Consider the following 22,103-nt stretch of genomic DNA (forward strand, 5'->3'; position numbering starts at 1 on the left):
GACATCTGGAGCCCAGCAGTTGACCTGCTACCACTGAACAGTCTGAGCTGTCAGCCAGGTGCTAACACCAAATGAGAGGCCTAACCCAACTGACTGCTTAGGCCATCAGTGCTGGGATGGTGAGTAGGGCTCCAGCTGTCAGCTCTGCTCAGGGCTGGTTGCCAACAGGGAAGGTAAGTAACAGTGTCCACATGGACACTGTCAGTCTAATGACATCCCCATCCTCTTGTGAAGGGGACTTAATTTCAGTAGAAACAGCAGTTGAGTGCAGACTCTGACATTATGTTCACCTAACTGTGGAGTACAGACCACACCTGGGCCTACTGATTGTGTCTTTCTTTTGAGTATTTCAGTCAGCCCAAGAACGCTTTCAATACAAATGCATTATATTTGTACCCCAAGAACACTTTTTCAATAGAAATGCATTATATTTGTGAGTCTTCTGTCTGATCTCTGTACAGGGAGTGTGCCATTGGGGTTCCAATAATAAATGTTCATTACAGTAATTTTGCAAAAGAAAAGTAACTTGTTTAGTGATGCTCTCGCAATGTGAAAAGCCCAGTGTGAGAGACTGATTAACCATTACTTTGAGTGTTTGCTCCTGTCAGTTCCATTGTAGGACATGTGTGCGCTCCTGTGTTCTGTTATCAGAGACTTTTGTCTTATGAATACCTGTGGGACTAGTTGTGGCACCCCTTGGAGTGGTGCAGTATAGCAGATTCCACCAGCTCTGCACACTGTCATTTCCTTCTTACTGCTTGTGGTGATCAGTCAGAGCACTTCTGGCTCTTATTTTGCAAGCAGTCAGCAGTTTTTCCTCATCTTTTTACCCTGGTGCTTCTCTCTGTTGATGAAGGGGTCCTGAATATCACCAGGGCCATCTTGCAGACTCTGTTCTCCATCCTGACTGCCTCAAAATGGCAGAAAAGAAGTACTTTCCCACTTCAGAGGAGTATGAATACGTTGTATAATTTGGCAATGGGTATGCTGGTCGTATTAGTGGCCAATGAACAGGACAAACATGGGCTCACCAGTTCTGCTTCTAAAACTAAAGAGACAAATAGACTGTACTTATTTGGCTGAAAGACTTATTTTATGTCTAGTCTCCAATTTCAGGTGGTAAACATCCAGTTCTTTTGAGCTACAATTTTAACTCCTTTCCTCAAGTTCAAGGATTTCATGTCCTAGGAACAGCAATGAAGGGACCCGTGACACCTTATAGACTAGCAGAAAAGTTTTGAGCATGAGCTTTCGTGAGCAAAGACTCACTTCATCAGATGCTGGTCTTGGAAATCTGCAGGGCCAGGTATAAATAAGCCAGAGCAAGGCTGGGGATAACAAGGTTAGCTCAGTCAGGAAGGATGAGGCTTGCTACCAGCAGTTGATCTGGAGGTGTGAACATCAAGGGAGGGGAAAGCTGCTTTTGTATTTAGCCAGCCATTCACAGTCTTTGTTTAATCCTGAGCTGAGGGTGTCGAATTTGCAGATGAATGGTAGCTTGGACAAGACCAGACTCCAAAGAGAAATTGCTGAGCTACGATTCATCTGCAAATTCGACACCCTCAGCTCAGGATTAAACAAAGACTGTGAATGGCTGGTTAAATACAAAAGCAGCTTTCCCCTCCCTTGATGTTCACACCTCCAGATCAACTGCTGGTAGTAAGCCTCATCCTTCCTGACTGAGCTAACCTTGTTATCCCCAGCCTTGCTCTGGTTTATTTATACCTGGCCCTGCAGATTTCCACGACCAGCATCTGATGAAGTGAGTCTTTGCTCACGAAAGCTCATGCTCAGAACTTTTCTGTTAGTCTATAAGGTGCCACAGGACCCTTCGTTGCTGTTACAGATCCAGAGTAACACGGCTACACCTCTGATACTTGATGTCCTAGTAAGTGGCCCAGAAGCTTCTTATCCTGGTGGATGAAGGGACCCATGACTTCCTGGTCCTTTCTTCAGGTGGCCAAGGACATTACCATTTTAGCTGCCCAAATAGTCACCTCAGCAGTGGTCAAGCAGTGAAGAGATGGAGCACTGTCAAAGGAGATGTAGGCCTCCATCGTCATTTGACAGCATTGGCCTTCTTTTTGAGCAAATGGGTGCACATCTACGTAGCCTAAAGGATATGAGGGTGACTCTCTCTGGAATGCACACACCTCTATGGTCGAAGCAGCTGTTCCAGACTCTTCCTTCTCTTGGATAGTGGCAGCCTTAGCAAGGTCCTACAAGGAAAAGGGACATGGGCTTTAACCATAATGCTCTTTAGTGTCCCTTCATTGGCCCAGTCTTCTGCATTCCCTTGGCTGGTGAAACAAGGGCAGGGTTAGGGTTAGGAAGTCCAGAAGACCATCAATCTGATACACTTTACCTGAAATTACCTGGGTCTCCTAATAAACAGAAGAATCCATGTTGGCACCAGTTCAACACAAAGTTTATCGTTGGTTTCTCAACTCCAGGTGGGCCAGCACATTTTTTTTGTCTGAAACATGTTTTCAAGTCATGTTGCTCTTTAATTGCCCTCATATAGAGCCAGCTGCTCACCATGGCCCACATATGCCTGTGTCTGATGGGCCACATGGCTGTATACACCTACATGGAATGCCGCACCCAGTTTCTTCTGAGGCCCCTGCAGACATAGAATCATGGAACAGTAGAGCTGGAAGAGACCTAAAAAGGCCATCAAGTCCAGCCCCCTGCTCTAAGCAGGACCAAACCCATCAGATCAGCCCCGCCAGGGCTTTGTCGCGGCGAGGCTTAGAAACCTCCAGGGATGGAGACTCCACTACTTCCCTGGGTAGACCATTCCAGTGCTTCACCACCCTCCTAGTGGAAAAGTTTTTCCTAATGTTCAACCTGGACCTTTCCAACCACAACTTGAGACCATTTGTTCCATGTTCTGCCTTCCATGACCACTGTGAACAGCCTTTCTCCAGCCTCTTTGCAGCCTCCCTTCAGTAAGTTGAAGACTGTTACCAAGTCCCCCCTCAGTCTTCTCTTCTGCAGACTAAACAGTCCCAATTCCCTCAGCCTTTCTTCATAAGTCATATGCTCCAGCCCCCTAATTATTTTGGTCGCCCTCCGCTGGAGCCTCTCCAATGTATCCACATCCTTCCTATAAATGGGGGCCCAGAACTGGACACAGTACTCCAGATGCGGCCTCACCAAAGCCGAATAAAGAGGAATAATCACTTCTCTGGATCTACTGGCAACGCTCCACTTGATGCAACCTAATATGCCATTAGCTTTCTTGGCTACGATGGCACACTGACTCATGTCCAGCTTCTCGTCCACTAAAACTCCCAGATCCTTTTCTGCAGAACTACTACTAAGCCAGTCGGACCCCAGCCTGTAACAATGCTTGGGATTCTTCCTGCCCAAGTGCAGGACTCTGCACTTGCCCTTATTGAACCTCATCAGATTTCTTGCAGGCCAGTCTTCCAACTTGTCTGAGTCAGTCTGGACCCTGTCCCTACCCTCCAGTGTATCTACCTCTCCCCCTAGCTTAGTATCATCCACAAACTGGCTGAGGGTGCAATCCAACCCCTCATCCAGGTCATTGATAAATATGTTGAACAGAACAGGACCCAGAACCAAACCTTGGGGCACTCCACTGGAAACCGACCACCATCCCGACATCGAGCCATTGATCATTACCATCTGGGCCTGACCTTCTAGCCAGCTTTCTGTCCATCTTGCCATTCGTTTATCCAATCCACATTCCTTTAACTTGCCGACAAGAATATTGTGGGAGACCGTAGCAAAAGCTTTTGCTAAAGTCCAGATAAATCGGGTCCATTGATTTCATGCCCCCCCCTCCACCCACAGAGCCAGTTATCTCATCGTAGAAACTAATCAGATTGGTCAGGCATGACTTGCCCTTCAGGAATAGTCAGCATGGATTCATGATCACTCTCCCCTCCTCCAAGTGCGTCAAAATGACTTCCTTGAGGAGCCCCTCCATGATTTTTCCAGAGACTGATGTAAGACTGACCGGCCTATAGTTCCCTGGATCATCCGCCTTCTTCCCTTTTTTAAAGATGGGCACTACATTTGCCTTTTTCCAATCATCTGGGATCTCTGCCGATCTCCACGACTTGTCAAAGATAACGGCCAAGGGCTTGTCAACAACATACGCCAACTCCCTCAGAACCCTCAGATGAATTAGGTCTGGGCCCATCGATTTATGTACATTTTAGCTTTTTTTAGATAGCTCCTAACCTGTTCTTTCCCCACCAAAGGCTGTCTACCTTCATTCCACAATGTGTCACTTATCGCATTAGTCCAGGAGCTGTCTTTGTCCGTGAAGACATAGCTGGCCTTAGTCTACTTTCCTACCTGACATCCAGGGCTGTTGACTGCAACATGACCTGGCCTTTTGTATCAATGTCAGGAAGTTAGTGCAGTTCACCTGGGATCATGTGTGGAACAACTCTCATTTGGAGGCTGCTCACCTGCCTAGTACCCAGAATATCCTGAGGATCACCTAACCAGGATCTTCTCGTATTGCCAGGAATGGTTGCTCCACCCACAGATGCTCAGCCTAATATTCCAAAGGTGGGGGATTCCCCAAATGGATCTGTTCATGTCCAGGAAGAACAGAAAATATCACATTTTCTTTTTTCAGCCTGGCAGGGATACAGGCTCCCTCTCAGACACCTTCCTGATCACGTGGTCAGGAATGCTCATGGGCACCTTTCTGCTTCTGCCTCTGATTTACAGAGTCCTGATCAAGGTGAAGTGAGAAGAAGCTTTAGTTGTCCTACTAGTCCCAGCATGGTCTTTTTGGCACTGGCTCACTGTACTCCTGAGCTTTTCGGCAGCTACCCAGTTGCAGCTACCTCTTCAACTGGACCTACTGTCTCAGAATCACAGGTATCTGCTTCACCTAGATCCAGTGGCATTAAAACTGATGGTCTGGCTTCTGTGTGGGGAAGAGCAGCAGGGGCAGTGTTCCGTCAGCATCCAGCAGGTCTTACTGGGCTGCAGGAAGTCCTCCACCAAGGCTATCTATATAGCAAAATGGTATCTATTCTCCATATCTGGGTGGAAGAGGCTTCCCTGAAAGATGTCCTGGTCTATTTGTTTTTACCTGAAGCTTGAGGGTGAGTTGCCATCCTCAGTCAAGTTGCACATGGCTGCCATTTCAAGGCAAGTCAGCTTTCTCCAGTCCCATAATGGTGTGATTTCTGAAGCTTTGGAGCACCTTCACTTGCCTGTCCAAGATTCAGTCCCTCCTTGAGTTGTGAGCCTTATGCTCTCCAGGCTCATGGGGTCTCTATTTGAGCATTCTGCTTCTTTCTGTTTCTATCCTGGAAAGTCTTTCTCAGTCACTATAACTTTGATCTGTAAGGTTTCTGAGATCATGTCTCATCTCCATTCCTGGAAGGGATGAGGACAAGAGCAGAAGGGGAAGGGCCCAGGGCAGTCAGCCCTCAGCACCCCCTAAACTGTGGTGGTGGGCCACACCCTACTCTCTTGCAACAGCAGGCAGCCAGAGCAGGGTTGCCGAAGTGTTTCAAAGCCCACCTTTGCCCTCATTGGTGGGCCTGTCAAGTGCCAATCTAGGAGATTTGCTGAATTGCTACCTGGTCATTCATCCACTGTTTTCTTCATACTATTTACTGATTCAACAGGCTCATGCTGATTCTGGCAGAGCAGTACTACAATCTGCAAGACTAAACTCTGAGCCCACCTCCTGTGTGTGTATGAGTCACCTACAATAGAATTGACATAAGCAGGCATTTGAATTAAGTGGCTGTTTGCATTTTTGTAACGGTTGTTCTTTGAGATGTGCTGTTCATATCTATTTCATTACTTTTCCTCCTTGCCCTTCTGTTGAAATTTGCTGCAAAAAGGAACTGAGAGAGAACAGGGTTGGCAGCTCTTGATGTACTGCGCTGTCATGAGTGGAGAACTTCAGAGGGCAACACAAGCACTTTTAAAGGTACAGCTGAGGCAAAAGTCTGGCGGATGAACAGATGGGTACATGCACATCCTAAAATGTAATGGACAGAAGCAACCCATCTCAAAGAAACAATTGCAAAAATGGTGAATAATCATTTTTTGTCAGGCCATACTGAAGTTTGAACTAGGGGACACCAAATGAAATTGATGGGTAGTAGGTTCAAAACTAATAAAAGGAAATTTTTCTTCACACAGCGCACAGTCAACCTGTGGAACTCCTTGCCCGAGGAGGCTGTGAAGGCCAGGACTCTATTAGGGTTTAAAAAAGAGCTTGATAAATTTTTGCAGGTTCGGTCCATAAATGGCTATTAGCCAGGGATAAAGTATGGTGCCCTAGCCTTCTGAACAAGGGCAGGAGATGGATGGCAGGTGATAAATCACTTGATCATTGTCTTCTGTTCTCCTTCTCTGGGGCACCTGGCATTGGCCACCGTCGGCAGATGGGATGCTGGGCTGGATGGACCTTTGGTCTGACCCAGTATGGCCGTTCTTATGTAGAAGAAAAACCTTGATTTTTATCTAAAACATTTGTTCATTAACCTCTCCATGGACAAGTATCGTCAGATAAAAGTTAACAATTGGAACATTCCTTTAATTTTATTAAAAATTTAAATAATAAACAAGTACATCTGTCCACCTACTTTCAGAAAGTAGGTGGCTAGGACCTGAGGACTTCAAGATTGTAGATCAAGTCTTAAATAAATGCTGTGAGGGATTCAGTGTTTCATAATTCCTACTGAAGCCAGTGGAATTTATGCATGCCTTTACATCTTTACTGGATCTGGTCCTTCTAGAAAACTGACTTACAATTATTTCTTTGTATTTTTTTTCCTTTTAAAAGTGGTACCTTGCTAAACTTCTTAGTGCCTCTTCTACATATTACCAAGACACCTCCAAATATATTTTTGTAAAATTCTCAGGTTCTGTAACTAAGCTGAAATAAGAGATAAGATAGTCTTATCTCTCTCAGTGTAAATCAGAAGTGATCCATGGAATTTTATACTGCTGTGCAATAGATGAGGAAGATAAAAATCACGCCTTCGCTAATATTTAGTAGTTTATTGTGCTGATAAGTTATTTGGAAGAATGGTGGTGGGTTTTTTTGTGGGTAGAGGGGTGGAAACTGTGGTTTAGTTGGTAGGCGTGGAGTTTTTGGAATAGTTGCTAAATCCTCAATACCCTGTCTCCCCCTAGTGATTGGAGATGGAAATATTTTGTCAAGAGTAGGTCTGAGAATTAATAGATTTTGGACTTGGTAATATGAAATGTGTCTAAGACAATGGGAAGGTAGTTTTTCCCAGTTAACAGTAAAAGTAATATATTTTACATAGTAATAAGCCTGACAACATATTACAGTACTTTAAAGATAGAAATGGTGGGAACTCTTAAACACAAAAAGAGCGCTATTCACAGAACATAAAGTACCCAAATATCCTGAAGGATTTTAAACTACGTCTACATTGTACATGCCACTACTAGTGACATGCATATGTGTAGCTACATGCCACGGTAAAAGTCAGGTTGTGTTAATGCCACGATTGTGTAGCTATGCCCATTTGGCAAAAGCCTCTCCCAGAACAGCGGCAGAAGGGAAAGGCTACAAAAGCTCTCTGCTGCTGCAGCTTTTCACAGAAGGGAGGCATTGGGGAAAAGGTTGAGTGACATGTAAGATGTACAAGTGATAGATGAACTTTCTGTTCTTTAGCACCTGACACTTGCCAGGATTTACGTCTCCCTTAGGGTGAGAGGAGCACAGAGTGGGAAAACCCTGATGGTTTTGTAACCTAAGCAGAGCAAGGAGAGAGGAAGTGGCTAGGTAGGTGTTTTAGATCCTGTAATGTGAAGATTTAAAAAAAAAAACTGCCTTTTTTTTAGACAATCAGTTAAAAACTTAAGAAATAGCAGAATTAAAGTTAAGATAACCTTGCCATAGAATCCCTACCTTGTTCAGTATATGAACCTAGGTCTTATTCAGGGCATACCATTCAAACCATTTTATGCAAGTATATTAATTTGTTGGGGGATTAGCACAGTACTGTCACCAGAGAGTTTCACCAGAATTTACTGAAATTATCTTCACAACAGTCACAAGTGATGAGATTATCACCCCCACTTTACAATAGAGGCATAGAAAGTAAGGCCAGAATTGCCAAACTAATGGTGGGTGAATTAGCCAGAACCACAGAGCCTGTTCCACCCCTCCCCCATTGTTTTGTTTACCATAACAGTGATAAGTACTGTGGGTGAAATCTATCATTATTTAAAGCACGGTGCCCATTGATTTCATTTGCAGCTATGAGCACCCAACATTTTTGCAAATTCAATAGTAGACGTTTCAAGTTGGGTACCAAAAATGAGGAACACACAGTTATTGTCAAATTATAAAAGATTTCTGGATGAATTACCCAGGAACTTTGCTGCAAAGGTAGGAATAGAATCCATTTCATCTTCGTTAGCTATAATGCCATCTTTATGTAGTCCTTTGGCTCATTCCTACTACACTAATGACTGTAGGCAGAACTTGCAGTTGTTGCTGAGCTTCTGTTGTGGGTACAGAGTGGGGGGGTGTCATGGAGCCCTCCCCCATTGCTGCTCCTGCTGGCTACCATCTGCTACTTTGCCTCCACCCACATCCCCTCAGATTGCTGCAGCAGAGGGTGTGTAGCAAGCTTTTAGTTTCCCTTCCTAGGGCTGATACGCTGCATCCAGCTTCCACAGCGTGTCTAATTTGGCACCCTCCTCCTCACCCATTTCTGATTTTAGTCCTGAGAGAATTTTGCACCAAAAATAAATCCTGTGCATAATATTTTAAAATTCTGCATGGTTTATTTGTCAAAGTAACACAACATATCACATCAGTTGCAATTATTTTGATAATTCATTCCAAATTCTTGTCAGTAAGTATGTATGTAACAATATAGACAACAAAAAGCTTGAAGAAATTGCTTTTTTTGATAGCGTTTCTGTTAATCCTTTTTGAAAGGAATCTAATTTCTAAGCTTTACCAAGGCTAATAGGTTTAAAGTAAAAGCAAAAAAGCAAGATTTCTTATGGAAAAATTCCAGCAGGCTATACTGTCTGGAAAACCTGTAGATCAGGTTTGGGAAAGGTAGTCTCCATCATCAGTCCTCTCCCACTGAGCTGTAAAAACTGCCGTCTCTATTGCATCCTCTTATTCAGTGGGCAAGTCACCACCCAGCTGCTGCCAGCAGTGTGTGGTGTGGGAACGTTGGACTGCCTTCTGATGCCTAACACGTAACTTGTGCCAGGTCCCATGCTCTGCTGGGCTTTGCAGCACAGTTGGAAGGACTGTCTCTTGGCCTGGCAAGAAGGGATGCTGGGTTTCTTGATGCTTGGGAAATGCTAACTCTCCACCATCAACAATTCAATCCAACCCAGCTCCTCGCTTGCTTCTGCTAATTCGTTGGTCAGGATTTATGATGGAATGGATTGTGATAACTAGAGTAGTTCCATCTAAGTTTTATTTTTCTAAAGTGGGTGCATAACTGGTCGGAAAACCATTCTGAGAGCACAGATTCACAGTCAAGCTGGAAGGGCATGTTAAGTGGGGTCCAGCTGTGGTCCCTTTTGGGTTCAGTTCCATTCAATATTTTCATCAGTTAATTAGATAATGGCATAGGGAATGCATATATTCTGTGCATTTGTCCTTTGCCTTTTATACACTATTTACTTTAGACCATTTCTCCAGTTTAACCAGATCATTCTGAATTTTAATCCTACCTTCCAGAACATTTGCAACCCTCATACCTTATATCATCTGCAAATTTTTATATAAATTAGATAAAACATGATCTGTGGGGGAAGATTAGAAAAAATTCAGTTTGTTTAGCCTGAAGAGGAGAAGCCTGAGGAGTGATGCAACAGTTGTCAAATACATAAAAGGTTGCTATAATATTAACGTCTTAGGGAAGGACAAAAAGCAATTAGCTTAAATTGCTGCCAGGGCAATTTAGGGATGGATATTAGGAATAGTTTTCTACCTGTCAGGATGATTAATTACTGAAATAATGACCTAGGCAAGCTGTGGAATCCCTGTCATTGGAGAATTTTAATAGCGGGTTAGACAGATCTCTGTTAGACATGCTGTAGATAACACTTAGCCCCACTTTCAGTGCAGGGGCATGGACTAGTTAGCCTCTCACTGTCTCATCCAGTCATACAGGTCTATGATTTTGTGACATCAGATAGCTCCGGAGAAGACCTTTCTTAGGGGAAGACACTCCATCTCTTCCCCATCCCTGCATCTTCCAGTCCCAAAGCCATTCCACTTTTCTACACCTCTCATTCTCCCAGCCAGTCCTCCACTGGTATTACCACAGAGGCATGCATACTAGTAAAGGAAAATAATTTGTTTCAGTGCTTTGCTACTCTTCCGGTTAGGAAGTCTTATTTATTGTCTAACCAAAATCTCCTCCTGCAGTTGAAGCAGTTATTACTTGTCGTGACCTCAGGGGTATAAAGAACAATTTATTAACTTCCTCCTTACAACAGTAGTTTACATATTTGGGGAGACTTTTATCGTGTTCTCCCCCAATCTTCTCTCTGGATTTAACAAACCTGAATTGCTCACGCTTTCCTTTATAGGTCATTATCTAGACCTTTAATCATGGCCAGTGGCTGAAAGCATCCCCCTGGGGAGGCAGTAGCACCCTTGTCCAGGCCCCACCCACTTCCACCATGTACCTCCTCTCTTCCCTCCCACTTCCCTGTGCACCCCATGTCCCAACTCCTTATGTGCTTGTCTCCTTCCAGCCAAATCCCTAAACACAAGCAAATTGTTTCTGAAAGAAGTCTGCTTTTTTGCAATTTCTTAAACAAAGTGGAGCATATTTTGTACCGTGTGCCACATGTGCAGGAGGCACCTAATTAAAAGTGCTAACTTTGGGAATAAGAAAGGTTAGGCACAGATGTTTTGTTTTTTTTTTTTTAAATACTCCTGACAGGTGACATGCAGGCAGCTTGCAAATGCCCTAGACTGCTCTCATTGATTCTGGGGAACACACAAAGGCAAGCACCAGTTAAAACTAATTGAGAAGTCTCTCCAAAACAAAAAAGGAACCCTTGTAGCACTTTAAAGACTAACAAAATGATTTATTGGTTGATGAGCTTTTGTGGGACAGACACGCTTCTTCAGATATGTAAATTCAGAAATCTCTGCCCTTTCTTCACACAATAAAACAGGGTGTCAGACCTCACCATTAGCTGGCATTGTCCACCTGACAGGAAGAAGACGACTGGACTCACACTGAAAAAATGCCACCTCATTCTCACTTCACACAAGCAATCTTGAGCCCTTCCTGTAGTTCCAATAGGCAGGGGGAGTCCTGCTCTCACTGTCCCTTAATTCTGTTGGCAAATTGGTCCAGAACCGCGCTGTGGGAGGAGTCTTCTCATAAAGTCCCAAATTGAAATTCTCATGCTTATCTAGCAGCATTGCCTGCTGCATGAATGAAGCAAAAAGATTTTGGAATTTTAAAAAACAGTTTGTAAAATTGCACTTCTCAGCACTTTCTGCTGACGTGAAAGCACCTAAACAAAACTAATGAATTTACACAAACTCCTGTGAGGCAGGCAAGTAGTTGGTTTCCCCACCACCCTTTTTTAAAGGTGAAGGACTTTATCAACAATAACCGTGGGCTCAGCACCCATTGGTGTCTGGTGCAGAGCTAGTCTACAGAACCTAAGCTACTCTGCACTGGACAGGGAACAATTTTTAATTGTACTGGCATCAGATTTCATTCGTAGTGTTTCATGGTCAGTGCATTGACACTCCTCTGACCAACCCTCCTCCTTCATTCAGGCTTGGGACTAGCATGGAGCTCGTTGTGAAGTTTGAGAACTTAAGTCACTTTGGACTGTGCTAGAAGCAAAATAGGTAGCAAAATATGGACATAACAGACTAATTAGAACTCATAACTTTAAATGCCATTGACAACAAATTCATATTCTCCATCCCCCTTCCCCTACCTTTTCTTTTTGGCACTGTAAGCATGAAAGGTTTTTCTTCATTTATTGCTTTGGAAGGACTCTGAGTCTGTCCACACAACTGTAGATGCAGATTCAGAGTTGCAAACTGATTTCTCCCTCTGGCTAAGTATTTAAATCACAGAGACATCAACCCTGAGGAGAATTTCCAAAATGCTTTCAAAGAACTATGGGTGGAAGTTTGAGTAACTTCATGTAATGTCTATGGCCTTACAATTAATAATGCTCTATTCCAGTTTTACTGGTTGGTTTACTTGAACATCTCCTGTTGTTTTGGTCACAAAGAAATGCTGTTTTACATAGTAGCTTTTTGCTTTGTTATTTCCTTTATTGGAGAACTCTGATCTGGTCATTTGTCTGCTTCATAATGTTTTCTTTACCATTGACCATATTTTTTCCTATATTGGAGTGAGCAGTTTACTTTACATTTCTTGGCAGAACCAGTCACTTAGCATTTTACCAGCTTATGGAGGGGGCAGGTGTGCTTAAAAAAGAAGTATATACCTGCTTATTTAAGGCTAAATTTTTTTGGCCCGGCCTTTGATGTGGGTGCACTTCACTTACTACTTTTCTGTTCTGTGTTCATGGGGACTAGACAGAACAGCCCCAGCATGCTTTGGCAGTACAGAATCCTCAGTACCCCCACAGAATGGGAAAGGGCAAGTATGGATCTTTTGTACCAGCCAGCAATGTACACCATACAGTGGTGTAGCAAGCATACACACTGTCTCTGTATGCTCTGGCTCTCTGAGAGGTTGCCCCCTGGGGCTATACAGCTGTACTCAGTCTTTTGCTATGTGTGACTAGAAGACACAGTCTTAACCCATTGAAGTTTTTGATGCTTTATTAACATTCTCGAACTTACTTTGCCCAACTTCTGCTCAAGACCCTGAAGTTTAAACTTGTATATATTGTCAATAGGCACATACAAACTCATGAATAGAAACAGAGGGGGAGCCATGCTAGTCTATACACTATCAAAACAAAAAGCAGTCAAGTAGCACTTTAAAGACTAGCAAAATAATTTAATTAGGTGAGCTTTCGTGGGACAGACCCACTTCTTGGGTCTGTCCCACAGAAGCTCACCTAATAAATTATTTTGCTAGTCTTTAAAGTGCTACTTGACTGCTTTTTGTTTTGAAACTCACTATGGTGACTGGTGGTATATTAAATACACCTTTCAGGATCAACACAACACAGAGCAGGTGAAGGAACTTCTGGATAGCTGAATGACTAATGGATCCTGTCACCCCTTTATCCTTTGGTTACATGTGGTCCAGGTTGAGAGTGGACTAAAAAGTCAGTTTTAAAAGTTGCATTTTTCCAGCAGCTACTGAAGAGATCACTCTTGTCTCCCTATACTTACACTAAAGACTAACTTTGGGATTGGTTGGTGACTTTAATGGTGATCAGAATTTCAAATGTGTATCTGTTTGCAGTTTATTGTGTGTTGGCAGGAATATCACAGACTTCTACAGTTGGCATGAATTGGCACCTGTGTAACAGTTTCTTCAGAGATTCTGGATTGTATGAGAGTAAATACAGGTTAAAACAATGTAGGGGCTTCCAGTCTCATTGCTTAAACATGATCTGCTCAGTAGACAAACATATCATTCAGTCCCCTCCATGTTGGTCTTCCATCCATGGCATATCAAATGCTGTTAGTCAACATCCCCAGCCCCAATAAGGCAAATTTGGTAGAGAAGGGCCTTAAGGAGCAGGTTGCCACAGTAGTCCTTAAATTTCTTTTGAATGCTATATGGTTGAATCCTCTTTCTCTGGGAATGGTGGAGGTGGCTTACAGCATTCTTCTTTGTACTGCATGAAGGGGACTGAGAAATTGAAAATTCTGCATTACCTATTAACTTTCATTTATGTCACATAGTTTGGCCTTTTAGGGATTGTATAAGGTTTGGGGAGAAGGGGTTGGGTGGGGTTGTTCCCCCCATTATTGCTCACTTGAGTGGATTGAAGGGGAACAGGGTGTTCCTTCAGAAAGCCCCTAAATTTCATGTCAGGGTGCTACTCTAAATGATCTGAGTTACACAAATCAAATGTAGATAGTATTTTTAAGTTTTGTATGCTGACCTCCTGAAGCATCCTCAAGTGCCTTTTCATATCAATAGCATTGTAGGAGTGCACACACCCATATGCACAGTTGTCTGAGACTTTTTGCATTATCTGTATGGTCATCTGTGGTGCCCTATGGAGTGCCATGCTCATGTGTTGGTATATCAGGCATCACTGGCCTTATGCCCACTGTGATTGGTCACAGCACTTCTCTCTCTCAGCTCACATGTGATCACCAGTTCTTTCCCTGACAGTTGTAAACAAAACTATGTTCAACTTCATGTTCAGCTTAGCTATTGTAGAATAGTTTGTAAATAGCTGTGAAGTATTGTAGTTAGTCATTCTTTGCCCCATGTGGGGTGTACTCTAGTTGCCAAGTTTTAAGCTCTGCATGAACTATAATAAGCTTATGATAGTTACTGTCAGTGACCAGTGTGGCAGATATCTAAAGTGTATGGGAGAGTCCCAGGACACTCAAAAAATAGGTTTTGTTTGTGGGCCTTCCTCATGTAGGCTGTCCTCTGTCCAGTCTTGGAGCAGTCCTAGATGGACACAACTCCCAGGACTTTGGCCTCCATGCATTGTGCACCCCGGCATAAGCCTCTCACCAACAGTGATCCCATTTGCTGTTGTCCAAGAAGCCAAAGTGGGATCTGACACCCAGCAAGATGGACCAATGGTCATTGGCCAAAGAGCCCTGTTTGGGCTGTTGGCCCATGCCAGAGCTGCAAGGGGATAGGTCCCTGAGGTCACTTCTTGCCATCCTAAGGGGTCAGCCACTAATTCTGGGAAGCAATAGGGGACCCAGACTTATGGCAGAATCGGCACATTCTCAGCTTCTGATGAGGCACAGAGCCTTCCTTTTGGAGGCCCGTTTCCCAGCCACATAGGATGTGATCTCTTTTGTAAGAGGACACCCACTCACCCCTGCCCACACTTGCCTAAGGTTGCTAGGCCACATGGCTGAGTATACTTAAGGGAGCTGAGCAGGACAGATTGGTCTCAAGCTACATCCCCAACAAGTATGGGGATCTCCCCAGAGGGACTTATTTGTGACTCATCAGAACACGAAATGCCACCGGAGCAAGCATTAGAAAAATGGTTACCTAATTTTTTGTAAAAGTTGTTCTTAGAGATGTGTTGCTCATGTCTATTCCATTACCAGCCCTTCTTCGTCTCTCTTTGAGTTGCTAGCAAGAAGGAAACCAGAAAATATAGAGCTGGTGACACCTGATACACCAATGTACAGGTGTGGGTCTTCAAAGGGTGCCAGAGCCAACTCTATAGATACTGCTGCAGCAAAAGACTCCAACAACTGTGCACATGAGCACACGCAAACCTATAATGGAATGGATGTAAGCATCACCTCTTGAACAACTTTTACAAAAGTGTAGGTCACAGTTTTTTCCTGCAGGATGATCCTAAGCCCAAACTCATAACAAAGATTTAATCTGCTTCCAGTGAGTGCCCACTTTTGAGGACTCTGATATAGAAGGTCCTTGAATGAACAGTCATAGGTAAGACTGAATTTTTCCCATTCTCCAGTTTCATGAATTAATTACTCTCAGTTCTCCACAAATACTGGTTTTTGTAGCACCTTCTAATATTCATCAAACTCTGTCCTTCTGATTTCTGTAAGTTGCTCTCTGAGGCGTACATTTTGCTTTGCCTTCAAAGAATGCCTCTATTGCTGAGCTGGAGTTCTCATCTGTTGTGTTACTTTATCAGATAGACAAAACCTGATATGAGCACTATCATTTAATATGTTGTTTCTAAATGCTATATCTTAAAGTTAAATTGTGACCATCTGATGCATGTAATCCATGTTCAAATTTCAGAGAATTAATTTTCTTTTAAAGACAGCATTTATAATTTGATTTTTGAAACTTAGGTAAGAAAATTCTTTTAAGTAGGAGGGAGAATGTGTGTGCCTATGATGATCTTGCAGCAAAACTTGCTAACTTATTGGACACCTTTAATGAGATGAGGCTTAATTTTGCTTCTTTTATTTTAAGAAACTTGTATAATCATTCAAGAGCTCAAGAACTGACAGGAATGAGAGGTCCTCAGTTTCTAGCTTTTCTTCATGCAAATAGTGCTACATAGTACAGTCAGTTGAAGATTTTTTTTCAGATGACTCAACAATCTTTCTAAAAGGCATTATAATCTGTATCAAACTATATTCTTGAGGCGGTAGACTGCGAACTCTCATGTTATCACAGGTGATATTTTTACTTAGTTTAATCCAATGTATTTGTTCAGTACCTTAAATGTGTAACATACAACTGCTGAAAGAAGCAAATTTGAGGTGCATTATGGACATACATTTTCTAGCAGTATCTAAGTATTTGTTAGTAGAGACACTTATGTAAAATACATGCAGCAGCATAAGCTAAAAACCTTGATTTTTTTGGTCAGTTTTTTGCCATTTTTAAAATCTTTTTAATTTTTAAACACAATGTATCCACTGACTCTGCATTTTTATTGATGATTATCCATATACTATCCAGCTGATCTCTTTTGATATGATGTCTTAATAGCAATAAGGTTTTGTTTTGTTGCTTTTTTCTTCTGGCAGGTAAAGAAGGCTTTCTTTGCCTTGGTGGCAAATGGCGTTCGAGCAGCTCCACTGTGGGAGAGTAAAAAACAAAGTTTTGTAGGTAAGGTGATCTGGTGTTTGTTTAGCAGGGAGTTAATGTGGGATTGTGGTAAAGAAAGGGGCTGGTGTTAGCTGTTATGATGGGCATCCTGTAGATGTATCTGGTGGAGAGTTTTTTCTTAGGCCTGGTCTATACTAGGGGATAAAATCAAATTTAAGGGTCTTAAGTTGATATTGTAAACCAACCGTCTTCATCACAGCTCTCAATAATAGATCCATTTTAAGGGGCTTCTAAGGTCTACTTTTGTACTCCCAATTTCACTGGGAGTAACTGAAAATTGATTTCTTTTCAGTGTCAACTAATGCAAGTGCAGATGGCAGCATTATTAAAATCAATTTTATTAGCCTCTGAAACTATCCCACAGTGCCCCTCGATGTGTCCTTTCTGATTATTGCTTTACCTCCGCTGTTCTCCAGGTGAGCAGGAAGTAGTGGTTATCAGCCCAGAAATTTTGAATGAATTTCCTTTGCTCTCTGGCCAGCATGGTGAGCAGACATCAGGAGCACACCTCTGCAGCACACCTACTAGCCATGCGTTCACAGGGTCACACAAGAGCCTCCTCATGGAGCCATTAGGAAATCCAGGGCCTCACTGCTGTCCTCATGCAGCTGAAAAACAGCAAAATAACTGCTGATATTTATGTGGATATATTGAAAGGTGAAATTCAGAGAAGGTACCCCAGGGATGCTTAGCAGTGCCACATTAAAATCAAGGAGCTAGGCAGAATTACCAAAAGAGCAAAAAAGCTAATGTTTGGTTTGGGTCATCTCCCCAAAAATGCTGCTATTATGATGAGCTGCATGTTATTCTGTGGACAGACCCAACCTCTTCCCCCGCCACAAAAAATTCTGGACTCCTTAGTATTTTGCTAGGCAGGGTGATGAAGTGGGGTCTGAAGTGGATGACAGCGGGGTGCACTCCAGTGCAGAAGCTGATCCTGCAATCCAGGATTGCTTAATCACGTTGGCACTAGTCCCCTCAGCCCAGGAGATTTTGGAGACAAACCAGGATGCTGGAGATGGCATTTCGGGTGAGTTTGCTTTTTTTCTGCTGATCATATTAGGGTGCGGTTGGGGATGGGAGTGGGAGAATACTATGCATGTTTTCCCTTAGAACCACTTGTTAATGTTTCTGGTGATGCTGTTTTGGACATTTCACTGAAGATTTTTGTGGTGACCTGACTTATTTCTGCTTCTGTGGTAAGATACCTTGCCACAAGTAAGTAATCTTGAATCATGGCACTACAGAGCAGTCTTGCATATTTTTCAGCATTGTACGTGGACAGGACAAGCATTCTTTTCTTACCCCTTTTGCTTATTCTGAGGGGGCTGATGTCTCCTTTTGCAATCTAGAATGCATGGGAGGTTTAAGTCACTGCAGTGAGGTTTAATGATTTTTGCCTGCGACCCAGTGAAGAGCAAAACTCATGGAGCCTGATTGGCTTTTGAATGATGGCGTGGCAAGCTCCCCCAGCCCTGCCCCACTGGGCAGGTGGGTGATCAGACCCTGCCCTGGTTCATGTGCACACCTGCAATGACTTTTAATGTTGGTGGTATGTGTAACTCCTGGTGCAGTCCGTTTTTTAAATCAAGGTGCTTCTTTAAGAAGCCCATGCAGCAGGGCACCCCCTCAGGCTGGTGGCTGATCAGACACGTGGCTCAATCCCCAGTGCTCAGTGCTATGACCCATCCAAATGGCAGGAGGGGTGCTTCCGCTCTTTTTTTCTTTCCCACCCCATAAGCCAAAGATAGCTTACCATTGCGCTCAATTCTTCCACCTTAAGAGTCCACAGAGTGATTTTCCATGTCATATGCTCTTCCTTAGAGACAGACAGCCATTCATTCTATCAGTATGTTCATTTGTCCGAGTAACGGTAAAAATGTTGCTATTGACAATGCCCTTAATATTTCAGCATGTGGCATGGTGTGTTTGTTTTTTTTTTTTTTTTTTTTTTTATAAACAGGAATGGAAATTGCAAACAAGAGTCAGAGGATTTGTGTCCCCCCTCTGAAGTGAGACTTCCTCCTCTTACGCATTTGGGGTAGAGCTGACAGAAGCTCATGGCTGAGTATTTTGAAGCTTGAGGAAAGACGATTGGAGGCCTTCAAGGAAAGACAGGACATGAAAGATTGGAGGAGAAGCATGATGGACAATCAGACTAAAATTTATACTACACTGTCCTTAACCAGGCAGATGGAGCTAATGGAAGCCATGATTAAAAGAACAAACTCTACACCTCCTGTGCAACAGATGCCCTATTTCGTGCCTCACTTTCTACATTCAGTTGGGAGTTGAGGGAGGGCATAGAGATCCCTGCAGTCCACTCCCAGGGAATTACCACCCCCACCCCCAGCAAAAAGCTAACATTCCAGCAACTATAACTTTATTATCCTTTTGTTTTTTCCCTGTACCACCATTCTTCCATTAGGGCCTCCCGAATAAAAACACTGTAGGTTGGAAAGTTTTGTTTGTTAGTTATCATGCTTGGGGTTGGGTGTGTTTGGAGGCAGTCTCATAAAATACAAGAAAACAGCTGGGGATGATAGTTAATGGCAGCAGATTTAGGACCCTGCATGCTCATTCATAAACTTGGTTTTCAAGGTATCCCTGGTTTTCAGTGCATCTTTCTGTGCTCTCCTGATTGCCCTTGTGTCCAGTTGCTGATAATTACTGGCCAGGAGACCTGCCTCTGTCCCCCATGTTGGCATGAAATTCTCCCCCTTAGCTTCACAAATGTTATGAAGAATACACCAGTCCCGAATCATAAGGGTAATGTTTTCTTCACTGAGGTGTAAGCGGGTCAGAAGGTACCTGAACCTGGTTTTTAAACAGCCAAAGGCACATTCTACTACCATTCTACACTTGCTCAGCCTGTAATTGAAGAGCTTCTTGCTGGGGTCCAGGATGTGCCTGTGTGTGGCTGCATGAGCAAGGAATAAGCAGGGTCACCAAGAACCCCTGTTGGCATTTCCACATCCCAACTGTTGATTTTTCTGGTCTGGAAAGAAAGTGCCACTCTGGAGCCTTCTAAACAGACCAGAATTCCTACCCGCTTCCCAACCACCCCACCTTAATGTTGGTGAAATGACCTTTGTGATCCATCAATGCTTGCAACACGATAGAGAAGCACCCTTGTGGTTAATGTATTATGAGGCCTGGTGATCTGGTGCCAGGATGGGGATGTGCATTCCATCTGTGGCCCCACTGCAATTAGGGAATCCCATGCAGCAAAACCGTCCACTATATTCTGTACATTCCCCAGAGTCATTGTCGTTCACTGGAGAAGGTTAGTCATCACCTTGGCTACCTGGATGACAACAGTTCCCACTGTAGATTTGTCCACTCATAATTGATTTTTCCGATAGCTGTCTGGCATTGCAAACTTCCTTGGCACAATTGCCACATGCTTCTGAACTGTCAGTCTCATTATGGTATTGCTGCGCTTCAGGGCAGGAGGCAGCAATTAACAAAGTTCCATGAAAGTGGCCTTACGCATATGGAAGTTTTTGCAGCCACTGCCAGTTGTCCCATGCTTGCAAAACTATGTGGTCCCACCAATCTGAGCTGGTTTCATGAGTCCAGAATGTGCGCTCCACAGTGCTGCTACCACCTCCATGTTCCTCCTGTTCACATGTCAAGATTGGTTGATGCCCCCCTGCCTCAATCGACTCATTCTCCAGGGGCATTAAGTTCAGAATATACTGCATCATGGTGTGGGAAATCGACACAAAACACTGTGCCAAACATTGAATCTTCTCTGGATCCATGTTATCCTTGTAATGGTGTGTGGTAAGCAATGTAAAAGCAGTGTAAAAATTCCCATGGATGTTTTTGTTTCACGAGGGAAATGCCCTCTGAGATGATGTCATCTGACGTCCAGAACCACTTGTGGTGACTCCCTTCTCACAGGACACTGGCGCAGAATCCCAAAATGCAATGGAGCTGCAAGAACTGTGGGATAGGCGCCCACAATGCACTGCTGCCACATCTAACTTACGCAATTTAATGGGGACACACTAAGTTGACTTTGAGCAAGAGTGGACACTCAACTTCACCTTATAAAACATAGTGTCAGAAAGTTGACTTTAATAAATTCAACTTTATTCCCAAGTGTAGACATACCCTTACTGCTCCAGCAAAGACTGAAATGTTAATTTATCATTGTCTCCCAAAACATTTTTTTTCCTTAGAGCTTTAGTCGTTGAACTGAGGTAGTGACATCAGAATCTCCACTTGAATTTAAAAATAAAAGTAACATTCCAGATCTCTTGGGTTCAGAGAAGAGCTTGAAGCCATGAACTACTCAAAAAAAAAAAAAAAAAAACCAAAACACACACTTTCTGAAATTTCATGATTTTGATGGGCCTTACGACTTTTAGAAAACTTGGGCTGGCAGAACTGGCCGGTGAGGTATGGAGTCCCAAACAATTGATTGATTTTTGCTTTATATTTACCATCTAGCATACAGAATTGGAGGGCGTAGCATGAGACCTCAAAGGCAGAATACTGGATAGGGACTTTCAGAGGAACCTATGGAAGATAGGCACCCAACAGCCAATGAATTTCGGGGAGAATTGTGAACCCTAAATGTCTTAAGCTCTTTTGAAAATGCGAGCCTAAAAATCTAGCTGGTTTTCAGGGCATCTTTTGGGTCCCTCTCGTTTATGTTTTAAATATATGGATACTTTCAGCAAAAAACTAGGTTTTAAAAACCTTACTTGTCAATTGTTATATAAATTCTTTCAAGAGATATTGCCTGAGTACAGCTAGTTGTCCATGCTGGAAGGTAGCCCAAAGAAAATGATCTTCAAATTGGAGGTATTGTTTAGTATACATACAGCTGAGCTAACTGTAAAGTCTACCAATAGGATGGTTACCTTCTTCACTGGCTTCGCTTTCCACGCTTTGATGCACCTAGAAAAAAATGTATCGAGACCAACTATGTTTTTTGCTTCTGTCTACTATAGTTACAAAAATTTGGGAGCTCATTTTTTGTTAAAGATAATGTAATAAAAACGAGATTTATGTTCTTGTGGTGTTTTGTGGTATATAAAGAAGGCCTAAGAGGCCTTTTTACGTCGTAAAAAGACCAGAATCTGAGTATTTTTCCTTTTTAATTTCCTTCAGTTCATCATTTTTAATATCTGTTAAGCTGTTCAGACTATATGTATATCTCAAACTGTTTTTTCTGTATGGATTGAGGAGTAAAAACCATTAAACACTAAATGACTGTGGAATACTGTAGTTTAGGCTCATCCCAAGAGAGGTAGGAATGTATTTGGCTCCTTAAATTGCTAATTAGAAGCTTTGACAAGTTTTTATCACCGCTCTAATTTTGGAAGATAGCAGTATGTCAACATCACATTTGAAAAAACAGGATCATAGTGACAGTTTTTATAAATACTT

At 43.0% G+C, this 22,103-nt stretch overlaps 1 protein-coding gene across 13 annotated transcripts in view; it reads left to right on the forward strand.

Annotated features, from left to right (window-relative positions):
• PRKAG2 (protein kinase AMP-activated non-catalytic subunit gamma 2) overlaps positions 1-22,103 on the forward strand; it is a 401,630-nt gene that overhangs the window by 342,145 nt on the left and 37,382 nt on the right. For all 13 annotated transcript variants that reach the window (XR_012644083.1, XR_012644082.1, XR_012644084.1 and 10 more), the window contains one exon: positions 16,616-16,697. Coding sequence is in view for 10 of the 13 variants with exons in the window: in XM_074985101.1 (XP_074841202.1) it covers positions 16,616-16,697 (82 nt within the window). In the remaining 3 variants the exon portion in view is untranslated. The remainder of the gene's footprint in view (positions 1-16,615; positions 16,698-22,103) is intronic.

The sequence above is a fragment of the Carettochelys insculpta genome, chromosome 2, assembly GCF_033958435.1.
Source record: "Carettochelys insculpta isolate YL-2023 chromosome 2, ASM3395843v1, whole genome shotgun sequence".
Classification (NCBI taxonomy): domain Eukaryota; kingdom Metazoa; phylum Chordata; order Testudines; family Carettochelyidae; genus Carettochelys; species Carettochelys insculpta.